The sequence below is a fragment of the Amblyomma mixtum genome, chromosome 1 (genome assembly GCF_055824585.1).
Source record: "Amblyomma mixtum isolate Tamu chromosome 1, ASM5582458v1, whole genome shotgun sequence".
Lineage (NCBI taxonomy): Eukaryota > Metazoa > Arthropoda > Arachnida > Ixodida > Ixodidae > Amblyomma > Amblyomma mixtum.
The window spans coordinates 261665816-261686378 of NC_143012.1; the positions used below are offsets into that span (position 1 = coordinate 261665816).

A 20563-nucleotide genomic window follows, 5' to 3' on the forward strand; every position below is an offset into this window, starting at 1 on the left:
TGCGGAATCAATATACAGCATGGAAACAGCAGTTTTGTTGCTTTAGCTTCTTTACTATGCTGTTTAGGCAAGAGACGAGTTGAAATATTTGCATGGGCAGTTCTCGATTGAAGTAACGTAAAAAACATCCGCACTCCTTTCTGCTGAAGCGACTGGTGGACCACTTTTGCATGTCGCATCTCGTATGACTTGCTAAGGGTCCAGACTGACACACGCACTTCGTCAAACCTTCACAGAAAACACTCTTCGCTTTTGCTATAAGCTCCGGCCACAGGCAGTAAGTGTCCCGTCACCGTTCACATCGCAAAAGAAGGCAGCGCTCGCAGGCGGGCAGTTTGAGCTGACAGCGACAGGCGTTGCAGGCACACCGCCGACTAAGTTTCCAAGGAAGCCACACTGTAGAAGGGCGCCGTCTTGTAATCGAAACACACCACAGAAACAATGGCCACTGTCGCTGCTTATGAGCCAGGCATTTTTGCAACGAAGTTAGCAGTGCAATAGGCCGAAAGGTTCGACTCATCAAACGACGGCACCGCACTGCTGACCTCATTATCGTTGTCGACCAGACATCCATAACACATATGCCCCGACGGATCGCTTAACTACCACTCTTGGATGAGAGCGCGCCCACCGGCAGCACACACCGGTAATCCTTCTTCTTTTGCGATTCCAGCACAGTAACAGCGGCGCGCAAGACCGCCCAGCAGCAGCACAAGAAAACAAGCGAAGCTCACGGCGGCGATCTCAGAAACCATGCAGCATGTCGGATAGGCTTTGGATTTGACGCGCTAGACCATGCCCACTCACGCACGCACGCACGCACGAATGTACCGACACGCATATTAATGCGTCCATGCGTCACAAATTTCTCAAGTTTTTAATGCTAATATGTGCACAAGAACTTAATTATTTTTGTAACGAAAGTTTCATTTGGTTTTAGTCCTTTGCTATCGCACTGCCCAAAAGCATAGAGCCCGAAAGAGACGACCTGGAGGAATGCCTGGAGGCGATGCCTTTCTAAACGGGCCGAAGGAAGCCGGAACTGGCCGAAGCGCTAGCCAACGAACGCAGCGTCTGGGGAGGGACAGCATGGCGGTCAGCGTTACTACGTTTGTCGTGGTCCTTTGTGGTGCCGAGGGCATGAACCGTCGCTGGCATGAGCATTTGTCACTCTTCCGATATGTGATGTGCCGACAGCAGTGAAATTCGCTGCTGCGATGTACGAAAACGTGGTAAGGTGCTGAGTAAACCTGTGTTTATAGCGTGCGTCAGCGGGCTCGACGGATAGCGCGTCGTCCTTTGCGCGCCTTCACTGGAAACGCTATGCTGACGGTGGGGCTCATTTCCTCCATGGCGGAGCAGCTGGTGGGAGACCACTACCCGGGTGACATCTCGCATCTTGGGGGTAAGTTAATTTTCTTCGAACCTGTTCATTATTTCAAAGCCTTTGCGCACAACTGGCCACGTCAACACAGCTAGTACAGAGACGCGAAGACGCAGTGCCTATCGCGGCAGCACGCAGCGCTGAAAGGTTGTTTGCTGGCGGCACACGGGCATGAATGCGCGTGTAGTGTCAGTGGTCACACGGTCATGGTCAGTGTGTCATGCAAATATGCACAGCTGATCCGATCGCGGGGTGCACGATATCGGCGCCGTACTGCCGCCGTACTGCCATTCATCTCTCGCCGAGAATGGAATATGTGCCCACCAATAGATCTTCGGCCCGGGCTTTACATTCTCGCCGCATGTTACGCTGTAATTGAAGTAACAGCGCTCGAGCAGTTTAACTACGTAGACTGCGATTCAGCTGTATGCGTTAGGATTGAGCTTCCTCCTCTTTCACTTGTATTTCACTTGTACTTTTATAAATTGTGTATTTAAGGTACGAAGCTGCATATGATCCAGCTGCGTTCGTACTTATAGCCGAGCCAGTGTAGTCGAGCCTTGAATAGCAGAACGGTGAGATAAAAACAAATTGCTCTGAAGTTTTCCGCCTCTATTTTGGCATTCGCTTTTTCATACTTTGGCTCGGAGCTGAAATGGTACAAACAACTGCAAAATGCACACAGGTGCCCTAGCTCCATTTGCCCTAAATCCCGAAGTTGCAGTGAAATTTAAGGGTAATTGAGCCTTTAATATGTACGAAGAATAAACTTGATTGTTTCATGATTATAACCAATGGCGCAAATAAATCTGACTTTGACTTAAATATGCTGAGGTACCTCTCCAATACCTTATTTGATGTTAAAGGAAAAAGTGTGGTTTTTCTGCAATTGGCACTATTAATTCATCATACCTGTGAGAATGTGAAATCAGTGCTAATCATGCCAGATTTCAAATTGAGGAACGCATGCAGAATTTGAAGCAAACCAGCCTTCTAATGAAAATATCGTTCTGCTGTGGTCCGTTCTTTTGAATGGTGGCATGTATTGTAGAAACGATGCTGGATATCGATATGCAAGTGATGTCTCGTCTGAGGCTAGCTTGTGAATGACTGCCGTGGTTATGAATTTCTTGTTGCCTGGCCCACTTCGAAATGTGGTTAAACAGTTGTGTTCCATTCTGCGACCGGCTCCTTTTTGTGCCTTGCGCTTTGCCTTACATGCTTGATTCTAGTCCATTTTTTGCACTGTGCTGCTGTTAAATGTGTCTTTTTACCTTGCAGCAATCTCCACATAGCTTTACCAGCAATGCCTCTTCCAAGCTCTCCAGTATGGCTGTGCCAGCCTTTCACTTGGTGCTAGGATGCCCAGCAAGCAAGCAGGCTTTTGAGGTAAGCACTGAAGACATCTTCCGACACAAGTAGCTTTTATTTTCCTAGTCCACTGCTACTTGTGTGACCCCTCGTTATGTTGATTTTGGCAAGTTAGGTTGCCTATTAAGGGCTCTCTTTTGTTTTTCACCTGCTGCTGTGGCCTACTGCATTGGTGTTTTTTTTTTATTTTTTTTATTCATGAAAATTTAGACAACACAGTGCCTTGGTGCAGAGGGCAAAAGGCGAAGATCAATCCGCCTGACGGGGCCCTAAGCACCACTCGAACACAACAGCAAGGGGCACATATATACACATACATAAACAATATAATGATCACAGTGTAAATGTTTGTGCAACACAACTTCCTAATAGAAACACACATTATATTCTTATTAGCAGAGACAACGTCTAAAAAAAATTACAGGAAAGGACAGTGCAAGAGCATAAATCAAAAATATGTATGGAAACTAATAGTATACCTAGAAAAACAAAATAGAGAATAAAACACAAAACAGAGCAGTGCAAGAGCAGATACAGATCCCACATATACATAGAAACTAACTGTGTACACAATAAATAAAACAAATGTGCGATCAATAGAAAGGTGTAAGCAGAAAAAAAGAATTATAGTGCATTTTCCTGAAAATAAATTTTCGCCCGCTTACGAAAAACAAATAGAGAGGAAGATTTCTCCATAATATCAATTATGTTGGGATGGGAGATCAAAAGGTTTGGGATTTGCCAGTTTAAAGACTGCCTACCATAGTTTGTTCTGTTTCTTGGTTTCTGTATTTTTGTGTGCCTGAATTCATATCGGCTACTGAGCCCAAAGACGCGGGATTGAATTGTGGTGGCTTCGTTTCGACAAGGCGAAATGCATATTTGCTCGTGTGTTATGCAATGTCAGTGCATGTTAAAGAATCTTTGGTGGTCGAAATTTATGCACAGCCCTCCTCTATGAATGGAGCTATTGTTCAACTTTGAGGCATTAAAGGGACACTGATGGCAAGCTGAAGTTGACCTGTGATGATGAAGTTCCGCATCCTAACCACAAAGACGACACTTTTTCTGAAAGTGGAGCTTTATAAGCCAGAGAAAGCAAAACATACAATTTTCATCAGCACCGGCTGATTTTGGAAGTAAATTGCGATGCGCTGACTCCGTTTTTTTTTTGGCACAGATTCCAGAGGCTAGGCTGAACTGCCATTCACCTCAGAACGGTTATCATGGAGTCCTTTGTGTAGACTTCATGAGTTCAAATCGAGTGGCGGGAAAATTTTTAAATGTAATTATTGCGCCAATCATTGTGTTGATGGCCTTTGCGCTGCTGTTAAAACCGGGATAGCAGTATGGTATCCCATAAAACTAGGTTCAGGACTTGCAGGAAGTGGTTTATCACATTCCGCTAGCTTGTGCAAGAAACTACTTCAGGGATATGTGCAGGTGTCTTTAATGTGTTCCTGAGTGAGCACTAATTTGTTAGGGGGAAGGCAGCTTCTAATCTGGCACTACAGTGCCAATGTCGTGAGTGTAAATCATAAGATGACCCATCAGAGTGTACGCCTGATTTCTGTGACACTTCAGTGGTGTATAGAAGTGGTAAACAAATCTGTAAGGTATTTGATGCATATCTCCAAGGCAACGGCTGTATGAGTAGCGAAGCCATTAGTCAATCTTCAACGGAAAGAATTTTCTCTTTTAGATGACGTGCTTGTATATCAGTGACAGTTATTTGTTGTCCTGCCTTTCGCTGGTGTGGGTCATGTGTGGCGCATCTTCATGCGAGCCTTCTTTTCCTTTACAAAAAATTCAATTGATAGTCCAACCTGTTTTCTTCTCTTTTCCTGTGTTGCATCTTTTGGCTGGTTTTAAATCTGTAACTGAGCTCAGACCGTGATAATTACTGCCGGTAAACAGAGCTACTGAATGTGAGCTTGGCATACATGCGTACTGTATGTGTGAAAGTGCAGTTTACAATATTCAGAAATGCTTGATAGCCTTACAAGAATCTAAAATTTTGTTGGAATTCCTATTTGTTCTCTGTTCAAGTGTCGAGAGTTTTTCCGCTTCATCGTGTGATTAGAGCCACTTTGGTACTTAAGCTGAAATCTTTTCTTTAGCCTGCATGTTTCTCACTTTTGGGACAGAAACTTGGAGGCTAATGAAGAGAGTTCAGCTTAAAAGAGTATAGACACCTAATCTTGGTGGCATGTTTTCTTCTCTATAATGGTGCGGAAGACACTACTATGCATGAATCACCATCTGGTATTCGCGTGAGACCGCTAAATAATTTATAATCAACTTTTTCTGCCATCCTGTTTCGGTGAACAATTTGACTATGGCTATGACATCAAAGAGAGGTTATAGGTCACGTGAGGCGTGGGAAAACTGCACTTATAATCGCTGCTTCATCATTTTACTTCGCTACAGCGCTGACGCCAGCATTCCTTAAGAGCCAGAAGTACCAATTGTATTGCAGTTTTTCATGCCTCACGTGACCAATAACCTCGCTTTGACGTCACAGCCATCATTCAGCTGTTGAAACCGAAACAAATACAGCAGGAGAAAGAAATTTGATTATAAATTATTTAGCGGTCATAGGAGGATGCCATGTGGTAATCCGTGTATAATACTTTATGCCTTATTACAAAGAAAAAAACACGTGCCAAACGATAAGGACAGCAAAGTGAGCTATGGAAAGAAAAATGATAAGTCTAACATTAAGATACCAAAAAGGGGCGGAGTGGGTGTGGGAACAAACGCGGGTTAATGACATGCTACTTGAAATTAAGAGGAAGAAAAGGGCCTGGGCGGGGCTTGTAATGGGAAGACAACATAACCGCTGGTCCTTAAGGGTAATGGAGTGGATTCCAAGAGAAGTCAAGCGTAGCAGGGGCGGCAGAAAGTTAGATGGGCGGATGAGATTAAGAAGTTTGCGGGGATATGGTGGCCACACCTAGCAAAGGACAGGGTTAATGTGGAGACATGGGTGAGTCCTTTGCCCTGCAGTGGGCCTAGTCAGGCTGATGATGATGGTATGTGTCGCACCTGCTGCTTCGCGCTATCAGCTGGCCCATGCTTGGCCGACCAGACTAGCCAAATTTGTGATGTGGGTTTTCTATTGCACCTGCATTTGTGTACACAGAGGACTTGAATGGTAGCAGGCGATGCTGTGCATGTGTTCACGCCACAGCACACATGACCCACACTGAAAGCTTCTCTGCCTTTAGTAAGACAGCTGCATCAGTCTGGGACATAAGGTATCCCAGTGCTAGAGTATGAGTAAATTGCTCTGGAATTTTAATCTGGTATCAGGTAGCATAGTGCAAAAGAAGGCTAGCGCGGCTGCCTAATATTCTCTTGGGCAGCTGTGTTGGATTTTCAGTGCCTGTTAGTGTAATCCGTGAAAGTTCACTGTAACCCATTCGTTTCGATGTAAATTAGGAAGTCCTTAGAGCCCTGTACTTTTTAATGATAATAACAAGGTAATGCAGTAATTCAATTGTACCTGTTCTCTTTCAACACAGTAAAGTGCTGCTGGGTCGAGATCACAGTTTTACTTTGTAGGTGTGCTCAGGCTGTCATCATCATCATCAGCAGCAGCAGCAGCAGCAGCAGCCTGACTACACCCACTGCAGGGCAAAGCCTCTCCCATGTCTCTCCAATTAACCCTGTCTTTGCCACTTGCGGCCACTGTATCCCCACAAACTTCTTAATCTCATCCACCCACCATTTTTTCCTGTGTGTGTGTCTTTTCGCCATTCTGAAATTCTATCATACAAATGGATTGATGCACGTAGTGTCAGGTGCGTAATGTGATATCACCAGCTCACCCCAAGCTGTGCTCAGATTTGCCTCATTGCTGCAGGAGCAATAAGGCAGGCTTGAGGCTGAGTGGTGCAAAAACATGATTTTTCAAGAATGTCTCTGTGGAAATTGCAATTAATCATGTGAATTTGCTTTCATTTTAGGAGCTGCTCACAAGCTGTGCGCCTTTCCATGCTGATCATGCTGGCCAGGTACGCTTATGGTTACATTACTAGGTTGTTTTCATAATGGCAGTTGTGGATTTCTGTGTGGTTTTAAAACATAAATTGTATAAGTATTTGGCCTGCCACAAAAGTATAGTGGTGCATTCAAGGCCAGTGTTACAAAGGGATGTTTTGATTGCTGCAAGAACTTGAAGGCCCCTGTGTGGTCACTGTGGAAGGCCCCCTCCCTACTTAGGAATTGCTATTTGGGTTACTCAGTCATTTGGCAGAGGAATAGTGTATAGAGATAAGGGATGGAAGAATGCTTCCAACTAAAGAAAAAAATCCAGCAAGCAGTCATAGAAGCAGAAGTACAAAAATGGCAAGGCTTTTTCTAATTTACATCGAATCTTTTTCACTTAGACTTCTTATTGCATACAACGGCTGATGCTTGGCTTACACACATATTTTCTTTAGGTATGCAGTAGGTCTCACATTCTTGTATGATATGGTCACGGTGCCAAAAAATGATGGTGGTGTTAGAAAACTCGGAATATAGAGAAATTTTATTGCTGACCGTATGGAGAACTATGGTAGCTGTGCAGTCGTTATAAATATCTTCCAATATTTTCACATAACACTCTACACCCTGATTCCACAATGCCTGCATGGCAGCTGTGGTTCCACCGAGTCAATTGCTGTCTGGTAGTCAATGAAGGCTATATATTGGGGTTGGTTATATTCTGCCCATTTCTCTATCACCTGATTGATTGCATGAATGTGGTCTCTTGTTGAGTATCTTTTACGAAAGCCTGCCTGATCATTTGGTTGATTGAATTCGAAGGTTGTCCTGACTCTATTAGTGATTACCTTAGTAAATACCTTGTAGGCAATCGATAGTAAGCTGATCGGTCTGTAAATCTTCAAGTCCTTGACATCTTCTTTCTTATGAATTAAAATAATGTTCGCATTCTTCCAAGCTCCTGATACGCTCGTGGTCACGAGGCAAGCGTGTACAGGGTGGCTAGTTTCTCTAGCACAATCTCTCCTCCGTCCTTCAACAAATCTGCTGTTACCTGATCCTCACCAGCTGCTTTGCCCCTTTGCATTGCTCCTGAGGCTTTCTTTACTTCCTCCCTCGTTACTGGCGGGATGTCCCATTGCTATGCTCTACTGCCTCTCTCCGTAACGTTCTGATTACATTCACTACTGTAGAGATTTGTGCAGAACTCTTCGGCTACTTTAACTATCTTATCCATATTGCTTATGACATTGCCCTCTTTGTCTTTTAGCGCATACATCTGGTTTTTATCTGTGATTAGTTTTCTCTTCACTGATTTTAGGCTACCTCCATGCTTTAGAGCATGCTAGGTTTTCTCCATGTTAAACTTTCTTATGTTGGCTACCTTGCACTTATAAATAACTTCGATAGCTCTCCTAGTTCTATTCTATCTCTGAAGTTAGACGTCCTCATGCTTTGGCGTTTCTTCATCAGATCTTTCGTCTCCTGAGATAGCTTGCAGGTATCCTCTCGAATGATCTGACCACCTACTTCTGCAGCACGCTCCAATGAATTTAAATATGTATTTAAAGATAACAGTTGAGGTGGGAGATTGAGCTTCGAGATTTGCACTTCAACTCGGGAGTTATGCCACTGCTACACAGAATACTTGATCGCTGTAGAGATATTTCATCATCTGGCACCAAGCTGCTGTGGCGCCACTGTCACAGTTGATAATTTTGCTGGGAAGCTGTTGTAGCGCTCACACAGTTTTGAAAAGGTGGTATTCATTGTTTTTGTGCTATTGGCAACAGTAATAATATGCTTGCTGTAGTGTTTTGTGGCTAGCCTTCTTTTTTTTTAGTGAAATAAGTTGTACATTTCATGTTGCGTATTCTTTGAGCGATTAAATTGCTTTGATTTTATTCCTTCGTGTATAGTTGCGAGTGCTCCATGTCTGAGTGCAAATTTCTACCACTGAAAAGCCTTCAAAATCTTAATAGATGTCCACACTGTTCTAGGGACTCAGTGGCTATTGGAAATGCCCATTTAGCTGTATTCAAGTGCCACTGAGTTAATAGCCATTTGAAAGCCTTCAAAATGCCTGTGTGACACGGTTATTAGATTTTGTGCAGGTTTGATGCTGAGCAGTCTGCGTGCTTGAGTCGGGTTTTCCAGTGTCTGTATTTCAAACCTGAAACTTTTCGAAATCATCATTAGTTCATTAATGGAAGAAGTACTTGTGCCCTTTTCTCGAATTTCCAGAAAACAGATTAACTGAATTTTTTTGCATATACTCCTACCTTTTTGCAGGTGCTGCATAGTGAGAACCTGTATCAAGACGCCAACCTGCTGGACTTGGAGAAACTGAAGAAATTGTTTAGCCACTGTGTGGCACCCATCATGAGGGATGTGGCATTAATAAAGCCAGTTAAGGTGACCTTATCTATGTCCTTTTGCAAGCATGCTACACACATGAGAACCATCCCACGAAGCACCGTTTCTGCAAAGCTTGTTATCTCACAACATGCATGCTGAATGAGGCAGTGACAGACAGATGGGGAGGCCTTAATGCAGTACATTAGCGTACCGTGTTGAGCAGTGATGTAGGAGCCTTGCAGCCATGCAAGGTATTATCGGCATCATGATGGTAACTCCATTAGACACTGTCTAGTGCTCTGTGAGCCAGACTCGGCTCTTGAACATTCTGGGACTCACCCTTGGCTCTCGGACATTCTGGAAGCCTCACCCGGCTTGCGCATATTACGCGAGGATGTCTCCTGCTGTACGAGCCTTACGCGGCTTGCGCACTTATGTGAGAGATGTCTCGCGTTTGCGAGCTTGCTCAGCTTGCGCAAATAATGTGAAATATGTCTCGCGTTCTGCGACCTCGTTCAATCGTCGCATTTTGCGTGGCAATAAACACGCAAAGATAGGCACGCAGAATTCACGCTCAATATTTTCAATAGGGAACGCTGGATAGGAAGTCTTGCGCAATGAATAATTTGCAATACATAATATATTTTAGTGGCGAGAAACAGATTACAGGCGGTCGCCCTGCCAAAAATTGAGAGGCCATGGGGGACAAACGTTTGAGCATAGCGCTGAAGAGTTGACACGCGGTCTTTCCAATAATGTGCGCTATGCTTATAGGCACTCAGAGGGACGCCAAGGTATTTTGGTGGCCTACATGTCCATGATATACCAGCATATTCAGCAGGTGTCGAACCCCAGCTACCAAACCAAAGACCGCAACTCTTAGAGCGATTAATCCGACTTCCTGACACTGAACCAAAGTCCTCCGTTAAACGAATAACCTCATCGATGCTTGGCTTATCAGTACAAAAAAAAAAACGCAAGGTCATCTGCATAAGCCAATACCTTCAGTTCGTGGCCCATTATTCGGAAACCATTGACAGCTCTACTGCTTATAACACTTATGCAAAGTGGCTCCAAGTATAATGCGAACAGGAGCGGAGACAGTGGGCACCCTTGTTTCACCGAAGACTGAATTGGAACTGGTTGCGAGAGACAGCCATTAACAATCAAGCGCGTGGTACAGGATTTGTAACAAAGGCGTATGCCAGTAGAAAGTATTGAACCGAGATTGACGTGATTTAAAAGTGCAAAATAAATGAATGGCACACTCGATCAAATGCCTTTGCCAGGTCAATTTGTAGCATTGCTACTTGTTCTTGAGCGTCACTGCAATACTGCAACACCGTACGCGCTACATGTAGGTTAGATTGTATTGATCGTCCCCGCAAGCCACATGTTTGATGAGGCCCAATCAAAGTAGACATTGCAAGCTGCAGCCGATTTGACAGTACTTTAGCAAAAATCTTATAATCAACATTAGAAAGCGTGATTGGTCTGTAGCCATCTACAAATCGAAGTTTTTCCTTATCCTCGGTTTTTGGTATAAAGACAATATGACTTTTCGTAAATGACTAAGGCAGAAATTCAACATCAATACTTGTCTCAAAAATTTGGAGCAGGACAGGGGCTAGAACGGATTTAAATGCCTTGTAAAATTCTCCTGAGAGGCCGTCAGGCCCCGGAGTTTTCGAGAGCGGCAATTGATCAATTGCATCTTGCAATTCACCCAAGCTTAAAGAGCCACTTATTGCTTTGCACTCATCCTCATTGAGTAGGTTAATCATAGACACCAATCGCGCTATATGATCATCATCAGCAGTGCTAGACGTGGCAGCAAACAGAGAGCTATAGTGGTTTTCAAACTCGGTAACTATGACATCTGCACTTGTGACCAGAGCACCACCACAGTAGAGCTCAGAAATTCGCTTGGGAGCCACGTGACGACGCTCATCTAGCAAGGCCTGTCTAGTAGGCTCCTCAGAGTGCAGAGCACGGTTGCTGCGGGATCGTACACGGGCCGCACGATAGCGTTCTGCATCAAACTTCTGAAGGTTGCACTTAACAGCACCATTTTCCTCTGTGTACAAGCCAGGAGCCTCGCATTCAAGCGCATGTAGATTATAAAGACTCTGAAGTAACCGTTTCTCCTCGCCATGCTTAAGATAAGACTTCACGGAGCCGATCGCAATAGCTATGCTACGAACTTCTAGCTTAAACATCTCCCAAGCAGCAAATAATGGGACATCCATGACCAAGGAAGATTCCAAAGCTGTCATCACTCGCTGCTGAAAATGCTCATCATTTAGAAGCTCGGAATTAAGCTTCCACAGTTCCCACTGCGGCTGAAATTTGGGACGGGCGCATTCTCCAATCCGCGCAATGACCATAGCATGATTTGAGAAAGAAACAGGCTTGACATCACATGAAATGTGCCGTTTAAGGAGATCTACGGAAACGTAAATGCGATCAAGGCGTGAATGTGAGGCGGATGGCAATCCGGCATCAATTAAACCTGCGTTTTCGGTGATTGACAATAAAACACCAGATCTCTTATCGGCGTTTTGGTTAGGACCTGTGTGATCACGTGGGTCGCACACACAGTTGAAGTCACCCATGAAAACGACATAACGATCACATCCTAGGAGAGTTGCAATGGCATGAAAAAAAAACTGCTCGTTGCACCGGATTATTTGGAGCATACACATTGATAACCCTCCACGACTCGCCATGCAGTCGAATGTCACAACATATCAGACGCCCTTCTATGTCAACCTGGTACTTAGTCAGAAATAGGTAGACTCTTCTTTAAGAAAAGAAAGCAACCTGCCGAAAGACCCACTGAGTGCGACACACAGACGTTGTAATCTGTTAGGAAAGGTCGCAGGGCTATCTCTGTATGCACTTCACTTTCTATCTTAGTTTCTTGAACAACGACAATGTCTAGCCGATAGCCCCAAACCAATCGGCGTAACTGTACCTGTTTCTGCCTTGAACGGAGTGCACATATGTTCAGTGTTGCGACAGTCAACTGCTGGTTAGACGCCATGGTGGCTAACTGGAGCTTCAATCAGGTATCCACGGTGTCTGGGGGCATCGCTCCGGAAGGTGAGACCTCCCTAGAGTTGACGCCCTTTCTCCTTGATCTGGAGCGCCGATGAGGTTTCTTATTCTTTGACTTTCGACGGCGGGACTTGTGCTTGGCGGGGACACTGTCCTCCTCAGAGGAGGCAGAACTCGGAGACACACCGCGCTTCGACGTCGCACTTAAAATTTGCTCATCGGCATCACAGTTTCCGTCGGGGAGTGAAGTGCCAGGTTGGCACTCTGTTACCTGTGTGGCACATCCGGCAGGAGCCTCAGAAGATGTAGCAGTGAGGACACTAGGCACCGGAGCCACACCGTCGTCCTTGTCTTCCTCTGGCCCACGCACAGCACAGGCACGTGCGCCAAGAGCGCCATCACTGACACTACGAGGGGGTACCCAAAAGAAACCGGACTAAATTTTTTGGTCGGCAAAGCTGCTGTGGTACCGCGTTTTGCCACTAGGAGCGCATAGAACGAACATTCCAGAGTCAGTAAGCCGAGTGCCGTCGTTGAAGGAGGTCAGACTAGTTTAGGCAGAGTTTTAGACTGACGACTGTTTTGTGTGCATGTCGTTTTTACAATGGCTGATTTTCGGGAACAGCGTGCGCCGATGAAATTCTGACTTTTGCTCGGAAAAAGTTGAATGAAAACTCTTGAAATATTAAGAAAGATGTAAAAGGACGATGCTATGGGGACAACTCAAGTGTTGCTGAATCGAATCCTGAATCAAAGCAACAATCATGCCAATGGAAAACTTCAAATTCACCTCGCCTCAAGAAAGCTCGTCAGGTGAAACCAAACCTCAAAAGAATGCTGATTTGTTTTTTCGACGTAAGAGGAGTCGTCCATTGAGAATTTGTTCCGCTGGGTCAGACAGTTAGCAAGGCTTTCTACTTGGATGTTTTAAAAAGATTGGGCAACAATGTGCGGTGGAAGCGGGCAGATTTGTGGCGGCCGGGTGACTGGTTTTTGCATCATGGCGATGCCCCTGCTCACACAGCCCTGTCTCTACGACAATTTTGGACCAAAAATGGCATGACCCCTAATCCTCAACCCTCATACTCTCCCGACCTTGGCCCGTGCTACTTTCTTAGTTTTCTGGAATGAAAAAATAGGTGAATGGAACGCGTTTCGCTGATGTTGCTGAGGTGAAGAAAAAAAGGACGAAGGCACTGTCAAGCATCACAAAAGATGAATTTAAACAATGTTTTGAAAAATAGAATGAAAGATTCGACAAGCGTATCATTAAGAGTGGGGAATACTTTGAAGGAGAATGAAGGTTTGTGCTTAAAATGTGAACAAATAAGTTCAAACAAAAATAAGTCCGGTTTCTTTTGGGTACCCCCTCGTACATATAGCTGGAGCCTACTCCGCCAGGCATCGACGCTCATCATCTGCAGACAGCTGCTCCATCTGTGAAGGCTGGGTAGGCTCATGCTGCACAGCAGGAACGGGGCCAGACAGCGGGTCAGTAGTCGCTGAGTCAATGGGCGCAACGGCTGGCGTGCCATCAGCAGCATCCAAAACTTCTGTTGCGTCCATCAAGTGCTCCTGCAATGCGTCGTTCATGGCACGGGTGCCACCGCGTAGCTTATCAGCATACGACACTACGCACTCCTCTGTATTATGGCCGAAACGCCGACAATCATCACACCGAGGAGTGCGGCAATGACGGCGTATATGGCCAACCTTGTGGCAACGGAGACACAGTGGTGGCCTTCCTGGCACTAAAACCAGACATTGTACACCGCAAATTGTCAAAATGTGAGGCACGTCATTGACAGTGACGCCATCAGCAAGAGTCAAGGCAACGTCTCGATTCAAGGTGCGCATGCCCTCTATATCTGGAACCCTCCAGTGCTCCACTGTGATGGACGTAATCGTTCCGCAAGCGCGAAGGGCGTCCCGAATGTAAAATTCTTCAAGATATTCAGGGAGCCAAAGTATCTTGAGCTTTACTGTCTTCGGTTCCGGGTCAATCACTAGACAACGGCGGTTTTTCACTTGTAACTCCTGAGTGCTCACGAGCTTAGCTTTCGCTAACGCTGTCCTGCATGTTATCATCCATACGTAAGACATCTGAAACTGTCCGATAGAGCTCATGTCACAGAGGTCAACGACACCCCGTAAGGCATCTCTGAAGTCCTGGGCACGATAGGGACGGCCAGCAAGGTCCGCATGCAGAAATACAGAGTTAAAAACCAGCTTACCAGCAGGCAGACTGGGAAGAACAGTATGGTAAGTATTACTGGCAGCAGAAGCCGCAACAGTACCTCGGCCTAGGGCCGATTTATCCATTTCTGCGGAGAGCATCAAAAAACGCGACCGTTCGGAACGCCGTCTTCGTCTTTCTCCAGCTAACCGGAACGGCAAGCTTACGGTAGGGCGAGAACGAATTGATCAATAACTCGAAATGGGAACAGTGTTGGTCAAATGTTTTTTAGGGGAATCCCCCAAGGTGGAGTAGATTTGTAATAAGGGAGTAATTACTCATTGGCAATGAGTAATTACTCATGCCAATGAGTATTTACTCCCTTATTTAAAAAATTACGTTCCATAATAATATTGTTCTCACCAGAGTTCAAAACGTTCGTATGATGAGCAAGAGCGATTGGGCTTCGATGTATAGTAACTTCAAATGCCTTTAAAACTTTTTACCCAAACATAACACACCGAAAACAACACACAACGCGAGGAATCTGAAATTTATCAATATTTTTGCTTCCACCGAAGCCGTTCCAATTGCTTTTTCAGATTTTTCGTAAGACGGAGAACCGTTCGGAAGCGTTTTCAAGCGTCAGAAGAATAAACGTACACATCAAAAAAAAAAAGCACAGTCGAAAAAATTGATTTCGAGAAGAAATTAACACTAAAATGCACTAGAAGGTGATCCCATAGTAAAAAATATGATAAATACTCTTTCCTCGCCAAAAAATTTAATGGTATTCTTCTGGTCAATAAATTCAGTACTCCAGGACTTGTTCACCTATAGATGAATATTTCTGCGCGTTCTTCTTCTTAAAAAAAATTAATTCTAAATGTTTGGCGGCGTCTTACGGCAGCGCGTCCCACCATATGATGACGAAGTTTCCAGCGCGCTGCGTGGCACAGACTTATCAGCTGATTGCGGGGAAGAGATATGCGTGTTCGAAAGGAAGCATTGACTGCACAGCTACAAAGTAGACACGGAGTTCCTAACTTTTCTTTCTAACTCGGATGTTCACACCAAGTAGCGCTAGTGTATGACATCTTGACGCGCACATCCAGAGCTGCGGCCTTCCGCCCTACTATCGCAGTGTCACAAAAGCGCGTCTGGGGAGAGAATTGGGGTCATTGTCATCTGTCTAGGAGGACTTGGCGCATTTGCAAGGCAGGCAGGCTACCAGTACTGAACCATGGACAAGTTCATAACCAGCACAAAATTTCAGCAAAGAAGCGGTTGAAGTTCAAGTTAATTTATTAAACAAAGAGAGGGAACATTGAGAGAAAAAAGCTCCAATGAGCTTGACAGGCTCTCGAGCACCCCCTCCCCCCCCCCCCCCCCCCTTAAAAAGAAACAAAAAACTATACGGTGGATGCCAAAGCGGTGGAGGCCAAAAAAGCGTTTGTGCAATAACACCCTGCATTCTTGCTACGACGTTTTTTCTTGCCTACTCGGAGGGTACGAATTCTAATATGTTGGAGATTCTGCGAGCAAATATTGTGCTTTTAGCATCACAGCTGGCAGCATACATATGCCTTATAGCCGCATGCGAAAAGGGCGGGAAGGAAATAAAGAGCGCTGTCGATTTTTCCTCACATAAATCTCCCTATGAGCGCTAAAAAGAAAATTATATTAAGTGGACTGCTTCAGTGAAAGTACGCTGTGAGGAAAACTTGAATAAAGCAACTGTACTGCTCCAACCGCTGAAATATTGCTTAGAAACTAGGCGTGCGTTGGTCTGAGGTACCGAGGTTTAGGATGAGAACTACAATAACTTTTATAGCGCAAGGGCAGCTTTGGACAGAGAACACCAAGGCATAAGGTACTTTTGCCGACTCGACATGGGGTCCAAAGCATATTTTCTAAGCATCTAACCTAGAAAAATCGAGCACCTGGCCAGGAGAAAGCGGGTGCCCATTCTCTCATTGGAGGGTACCCGGTGTCAGCGGGGATGGAACCCGGCACCTCCCACATGTGAGGCGGATGCCTTAACTACTAGGCCTCCGCTGGGGTTAAAAGTGCTGCTCAAAAACGAATTCTATAAAACACAAAAATTACCCGACCTCTATGCCCTTCGCACCCACTGCGGTTTGTGCGGAACTAGACACCTCGACTCCATCCGAACAATATACGCAGAGTTCTAAGGGTCTAGCAGACAGAGGACGAAAGTTCGCCCAAAGACGAGATAACACAATTTCGCAAGTTATGATGTAATCCGTTCAGTCTTGATCCCAGAAAAGTCCGCCTCTCTTCTCTCGCGGTTCAAATATGCTAGATGAAAAGCATAGCAGCCCGGCTTTTACTCTTCAAAAAAGAAGATGGATTATGAAGCAGTGAACTGAAATAATCCCATGACGAGAGGGCGCCAGAAAAAAAAATCAGCTTTGGGTCTAAGAAGAAAAAAAATCAAAATGGGGGGGTTCTTCACACAAGTCGTCAAAAGGGGAACAAAAGGGAAACAGCGGATTTCTTATACGACGCGAAAAAAAGCACAGCACTTTCTCCGACTTCCTTGTCCTCGCTTGAAATTCACTTTTTTTTCCCTTTCCCTTTTTGACGGAGGCTTCTTTGGTTCTTCTTTTTTTCTAAACGCTGGCTCCTTCCTGTAAACTTCCACCCTGCGAACTGCGGGGTCACTAGTGGGTGGAACGCTGTTCACATCTCCATTATTCGAACTTATTGCCTACCTAAACCGAATAACTTTTGGGCCATTCGTAATCTCGTACGGGGCCAGCGATTGTCACATGGCGTGTCTCATGCAGTTCCTGTTTTAAACGTTGGATATAGGTATCAGTGCTATCACCATGGTGCATTGTATTTTCGGATTGCCGTGTATTTATTCTAGATCGGAGAGTTTCCGGAAACCAATAGAACACGGCGGCCACATAGATTACGTTCGTTCTATCCGATGTTTACAGAAGTGTACTTCTGACGCTGGAGCAAAAAAATACTACGTATACAATACTGGTGTTTATTTCTGAACAAGTGCCTTATGTCAGTCTAATTTATCAAAGCAGTTAACACACTCAAGTTGAGAGGACAATCTTCTTGAGGGTTTTAACTCTCATTGCTTCTTTTGCTGCTGCTTATTGACCCGTTATTACCGTGTAGATATTTAAAACTCCAAGCTGCACGAATTTTAGCGGTAACGTCTGACACCTTGCTGCCTCCTTTTAAATAGCTCCGAGGGCCTTCGCAAAATATCCGGTGATTGATCGGCTTCCATACCTTCCGGCTAATACGTGTGGGTGCAACTTCTTTAGGTCTTACCTATTATGATACGCTCTTGCATTATGAAGTAATGATTTCAATGGCTACGATTCACAGGGAATCGCAATGATGAAGTTTAGCACAAAACATAATCGCGGTACACAAACACCATGAACCGAACTACTCGCTCTTGAAAAGTTTTGACTGCATACTTACTAAAGGAAATTTTCTAGTCGAGAAATACATTTAGGAACTCGTGATCGAACAGGAAATGAAAATTCCCAGAAATTTACGCTTTCAAATAGTTACTTTGCGCATCGTTTATTAAACTCTTTCCTGTGGAATGACTCTTTAAAAGCTGTGATTTCTGGAGTCAATATGATGCATGCAATATTTATTAAAAAGTGCCTAGCTTATATGCCCATTTCCACCCTTACTATTTTACTGCGCATAAATAATTCCTCAAGTTGTCTTGTTAGAACTGCAAGTTCGATTCCGTTTGTTGAGCTGATAGTTACAATAATTGTTCCGGCTTGTCGTATTTCCACTCGTTGACATATGCTTTATGTTCAGGGCATGATAGCGACCAGTCTAATAAGTTAGAGGTTGGTATTTAGCGCGGCAAAACTGAAGAAATCCGTACTATTTTCTAATATCGCTTCTTCCTTCAGCCAAACCTCTTGAACTCGATTGCTGAAATTTTTATGTTAATTAATTTCTTCCTGTGGGTGGAGTGCGGAAAATATTCAAGGTGCGTTCCGCCCAACGGCAGTCTGTCGCCTAAACCCCAAAGCTGTCGACAGGGAATGCTCGCATAGTCTTGACAAATGGTCAAATGTTTACGGGAATCCCCCAAGGTGCAGTGGATTTGTGGCTGTGCTTAGGTAGATGTCAAAGAGTAATTACTCCCTTATAACACATCTACTGCACCTTGGGGGATTCCGCTAAACATTTGACCAACACTGTTCCCACTTCAAGTTACTGATCAATTCACTCTCGCCCTACCACAAGCTTGCTGTCCCGGTTAGCTTAGATGGTAGAGCGACTGCTCCGGTCAAGCGGTTTTCTCGGGTTCAAACACCAGACCAGGACGAATTTTTCTTTAACTGCGAAGTTTCTGAGAAAGCTGTATAGCTTTCCTCTGTAGCTGTATGGCGGCGCTTGGGTTGATGTCAAAGAGTATATACTCCCTTATTACAGTCTTGACAAATGCGCATCAGCTGGTTGAGCGTTTTTCGCGAGAAAGTGCATGTAGTGTTAATAACAATTTCGCTACATGTCGCACCTGAACAAAGCACTCAGAGAAAGGCGTTTCTAAATCTTACTTTGCGTGTCGGCGCCTCCCGTGTTGCATGCATGAAGATCGGCGCTGGAAATGTTTTTTTTAATGATCGGAATGAGAGGTAAAGGTGTATGCATCTGGTACTTCTCGAATAGTTTTCAGCACATCTCAAAGCACACTTATCTTTCGAAACATGGAAGAGCACAAGTTTCAGATGTTGACTACGTGTGTGCAAGCGCCTGTCTGCCTGGACGTGTACTAAATAAAGGAACAAAAAGCAGGCACTGGAATTTCTGAACACCAGTAGCCTGCACAAAGCAGTCTATTCGACGGCGGAAACTAAAACAAAAGCGCTTCACGGGCCGCTTTGCAAGCGCAACCGAGTATGAATGACGATGAGAGCTTGGGGTTCTAAATCTCCTATACATAACGGCTAGGCGCAGCCTCTGTGCACAAAATACGAGGCAAAAGATTCAGCCCTCGTGCTTGTCTCCAGCCTTTCTTTCCGTCTCCAGTTTTGCGCTGTATTGGCTCGCAGCGCGGCTTTTCTCGTATTCAGAAGCTAATCGCACATCGACAGCGCAGAAACTCGTGTATGAAAGCGCCCCCTGTACTTCGTTTTTAGGCAGTTGTCTTTTAATAAAACCAAATGTTTCGTAAAAATGACATTTATGCTATGGCATGACCCTTGCCTGACTGGGGTTTCCTCTAGTGCTGCTTTAAATATACTGAGATGGCGGAGATTGTTGTGAAACCCTCCACAACGGCACCTGTTTCTTATTTTGCTCTATACATAACAGCGTCCCTCGCGGCGCATTTCAGATGTTTGAGGAGAAATGAGACAGCCACTGGCGACGTTTCCATCCAACAAAAAAAAACCTAATTCCTCTGTGGGACTATACCCTAGAGAGAGGTGAGACATATTTCACGGGCGTCTCAAGCATAAAAGAAAATACGGGTTCTGTAAAATTGTGAGGACTCTTCTACCGCCACAGAAAAGACACAACTGAAGCGTAGATACCTTCTTTAGTGCCGCAAATCTTGCGTATGGTTTCACGTATAGTATGTCTCAGACGCTAATTCAGGCGTAGGCTTGCGCCCTTTTCTGCGGTTTAGTGATTGCCCTAAGCAAGAATTGAACCGAGACTAAAGCTAAACACCCAAACTAGAAATTCTATCATCATTCAGCCCAGGCGAGGCACGTTCCCTGGATATGGTAAAGCGACATTGTTGCTTAGCCGTTGCTCGAACGTTGGGGAAATCGCAATAACGTCGTTAATATAGACTAGACAAGTTTTATATTTAAGGCCGGATAAAACTGCGTCCATCATTCGCGGAAATGTCGCTGGAGCGGAGCACAGTCTGAAAGGTAGGACCTTGAACTCGTAATGTCCATCCGGCGTGAAAAACGCTGTCTTCTCGCGATCCCATTCGTCTACTTCTATCTGCCAATAACGGCGTTTAACATCTAGCGAGGAGAAGTAGCGCGCATGGCGCAGCCAGTCCAAGGAGCCATCAATGCGTGGTAACGGGTAGACGTCTTTTTTTGCGACCTGGTTAAGTGGCGGTTGTGAACACAGAATCTCAGACTGCCATCTTTGTTCTTAACCAAGACGACAGATGACGCCCAGGGACTCCTAGATGGCTGTATGGCATCGTCATTCAACATTTCGTCTAC

General features: G+C 44.9%; 1 protein-coding gene across 1 annotated transcript; it reads left to right on the top strand.

The window, feature by feature from the left end:
- Positions 1 to 1228: 1228 nt before the first annotated feature.
- On the top strand, positions 1229 to 9656 carry LOC149371585 (uncharacterized). The gene is made up of 4 exons (XM_089585200.1): positions 1229 to 1405; positions 2666 to 2773; positions 6727 to 6774; positions 9041 to 9656. Exons 2-4 carry the CDS (start codon positions 2714 to 2716, stop codon positions 9263 to 9265), a joined length of 333 nt encoding a protein of 110 aa, XP_089441326.1. The 5' UTR covers positions 1229 to 1405; positions 2666 to 2713; the 3' UTR covers positions 9266 to 9656.
- Positions 9657 to 20563: the final 10907 nt, after the last annotated feature.

What these genes read in the sequence shown, in the direction of transcription:
- LOC149371585 (XM_089585200.1), top strand. Translation starts at nt 2,714, where the DNA reads ATGGCTGTGCCAGCCTTTCACTTGGTGCTAGGATGCCCAGCAAGCAAG. An exon ending in CAAGCAAGCAGGCTTTTGAG is followed by an intron (nt 2,774 to 6,726) that starts GTAAGCACTGAA and finishes CTTTCATTTTAG; the next exon opens with GAGCTGCTCACAAGCTGTGC. An exon ending in ATGCTGATCATGCTGGCCAG is followed by an intron (nt 6,775 to 9,040) that starts GTACGCTTATGG and finishes ACCTTTTTGCAG; the next exon opens with GTGCTGCATAGTGAGAACCT.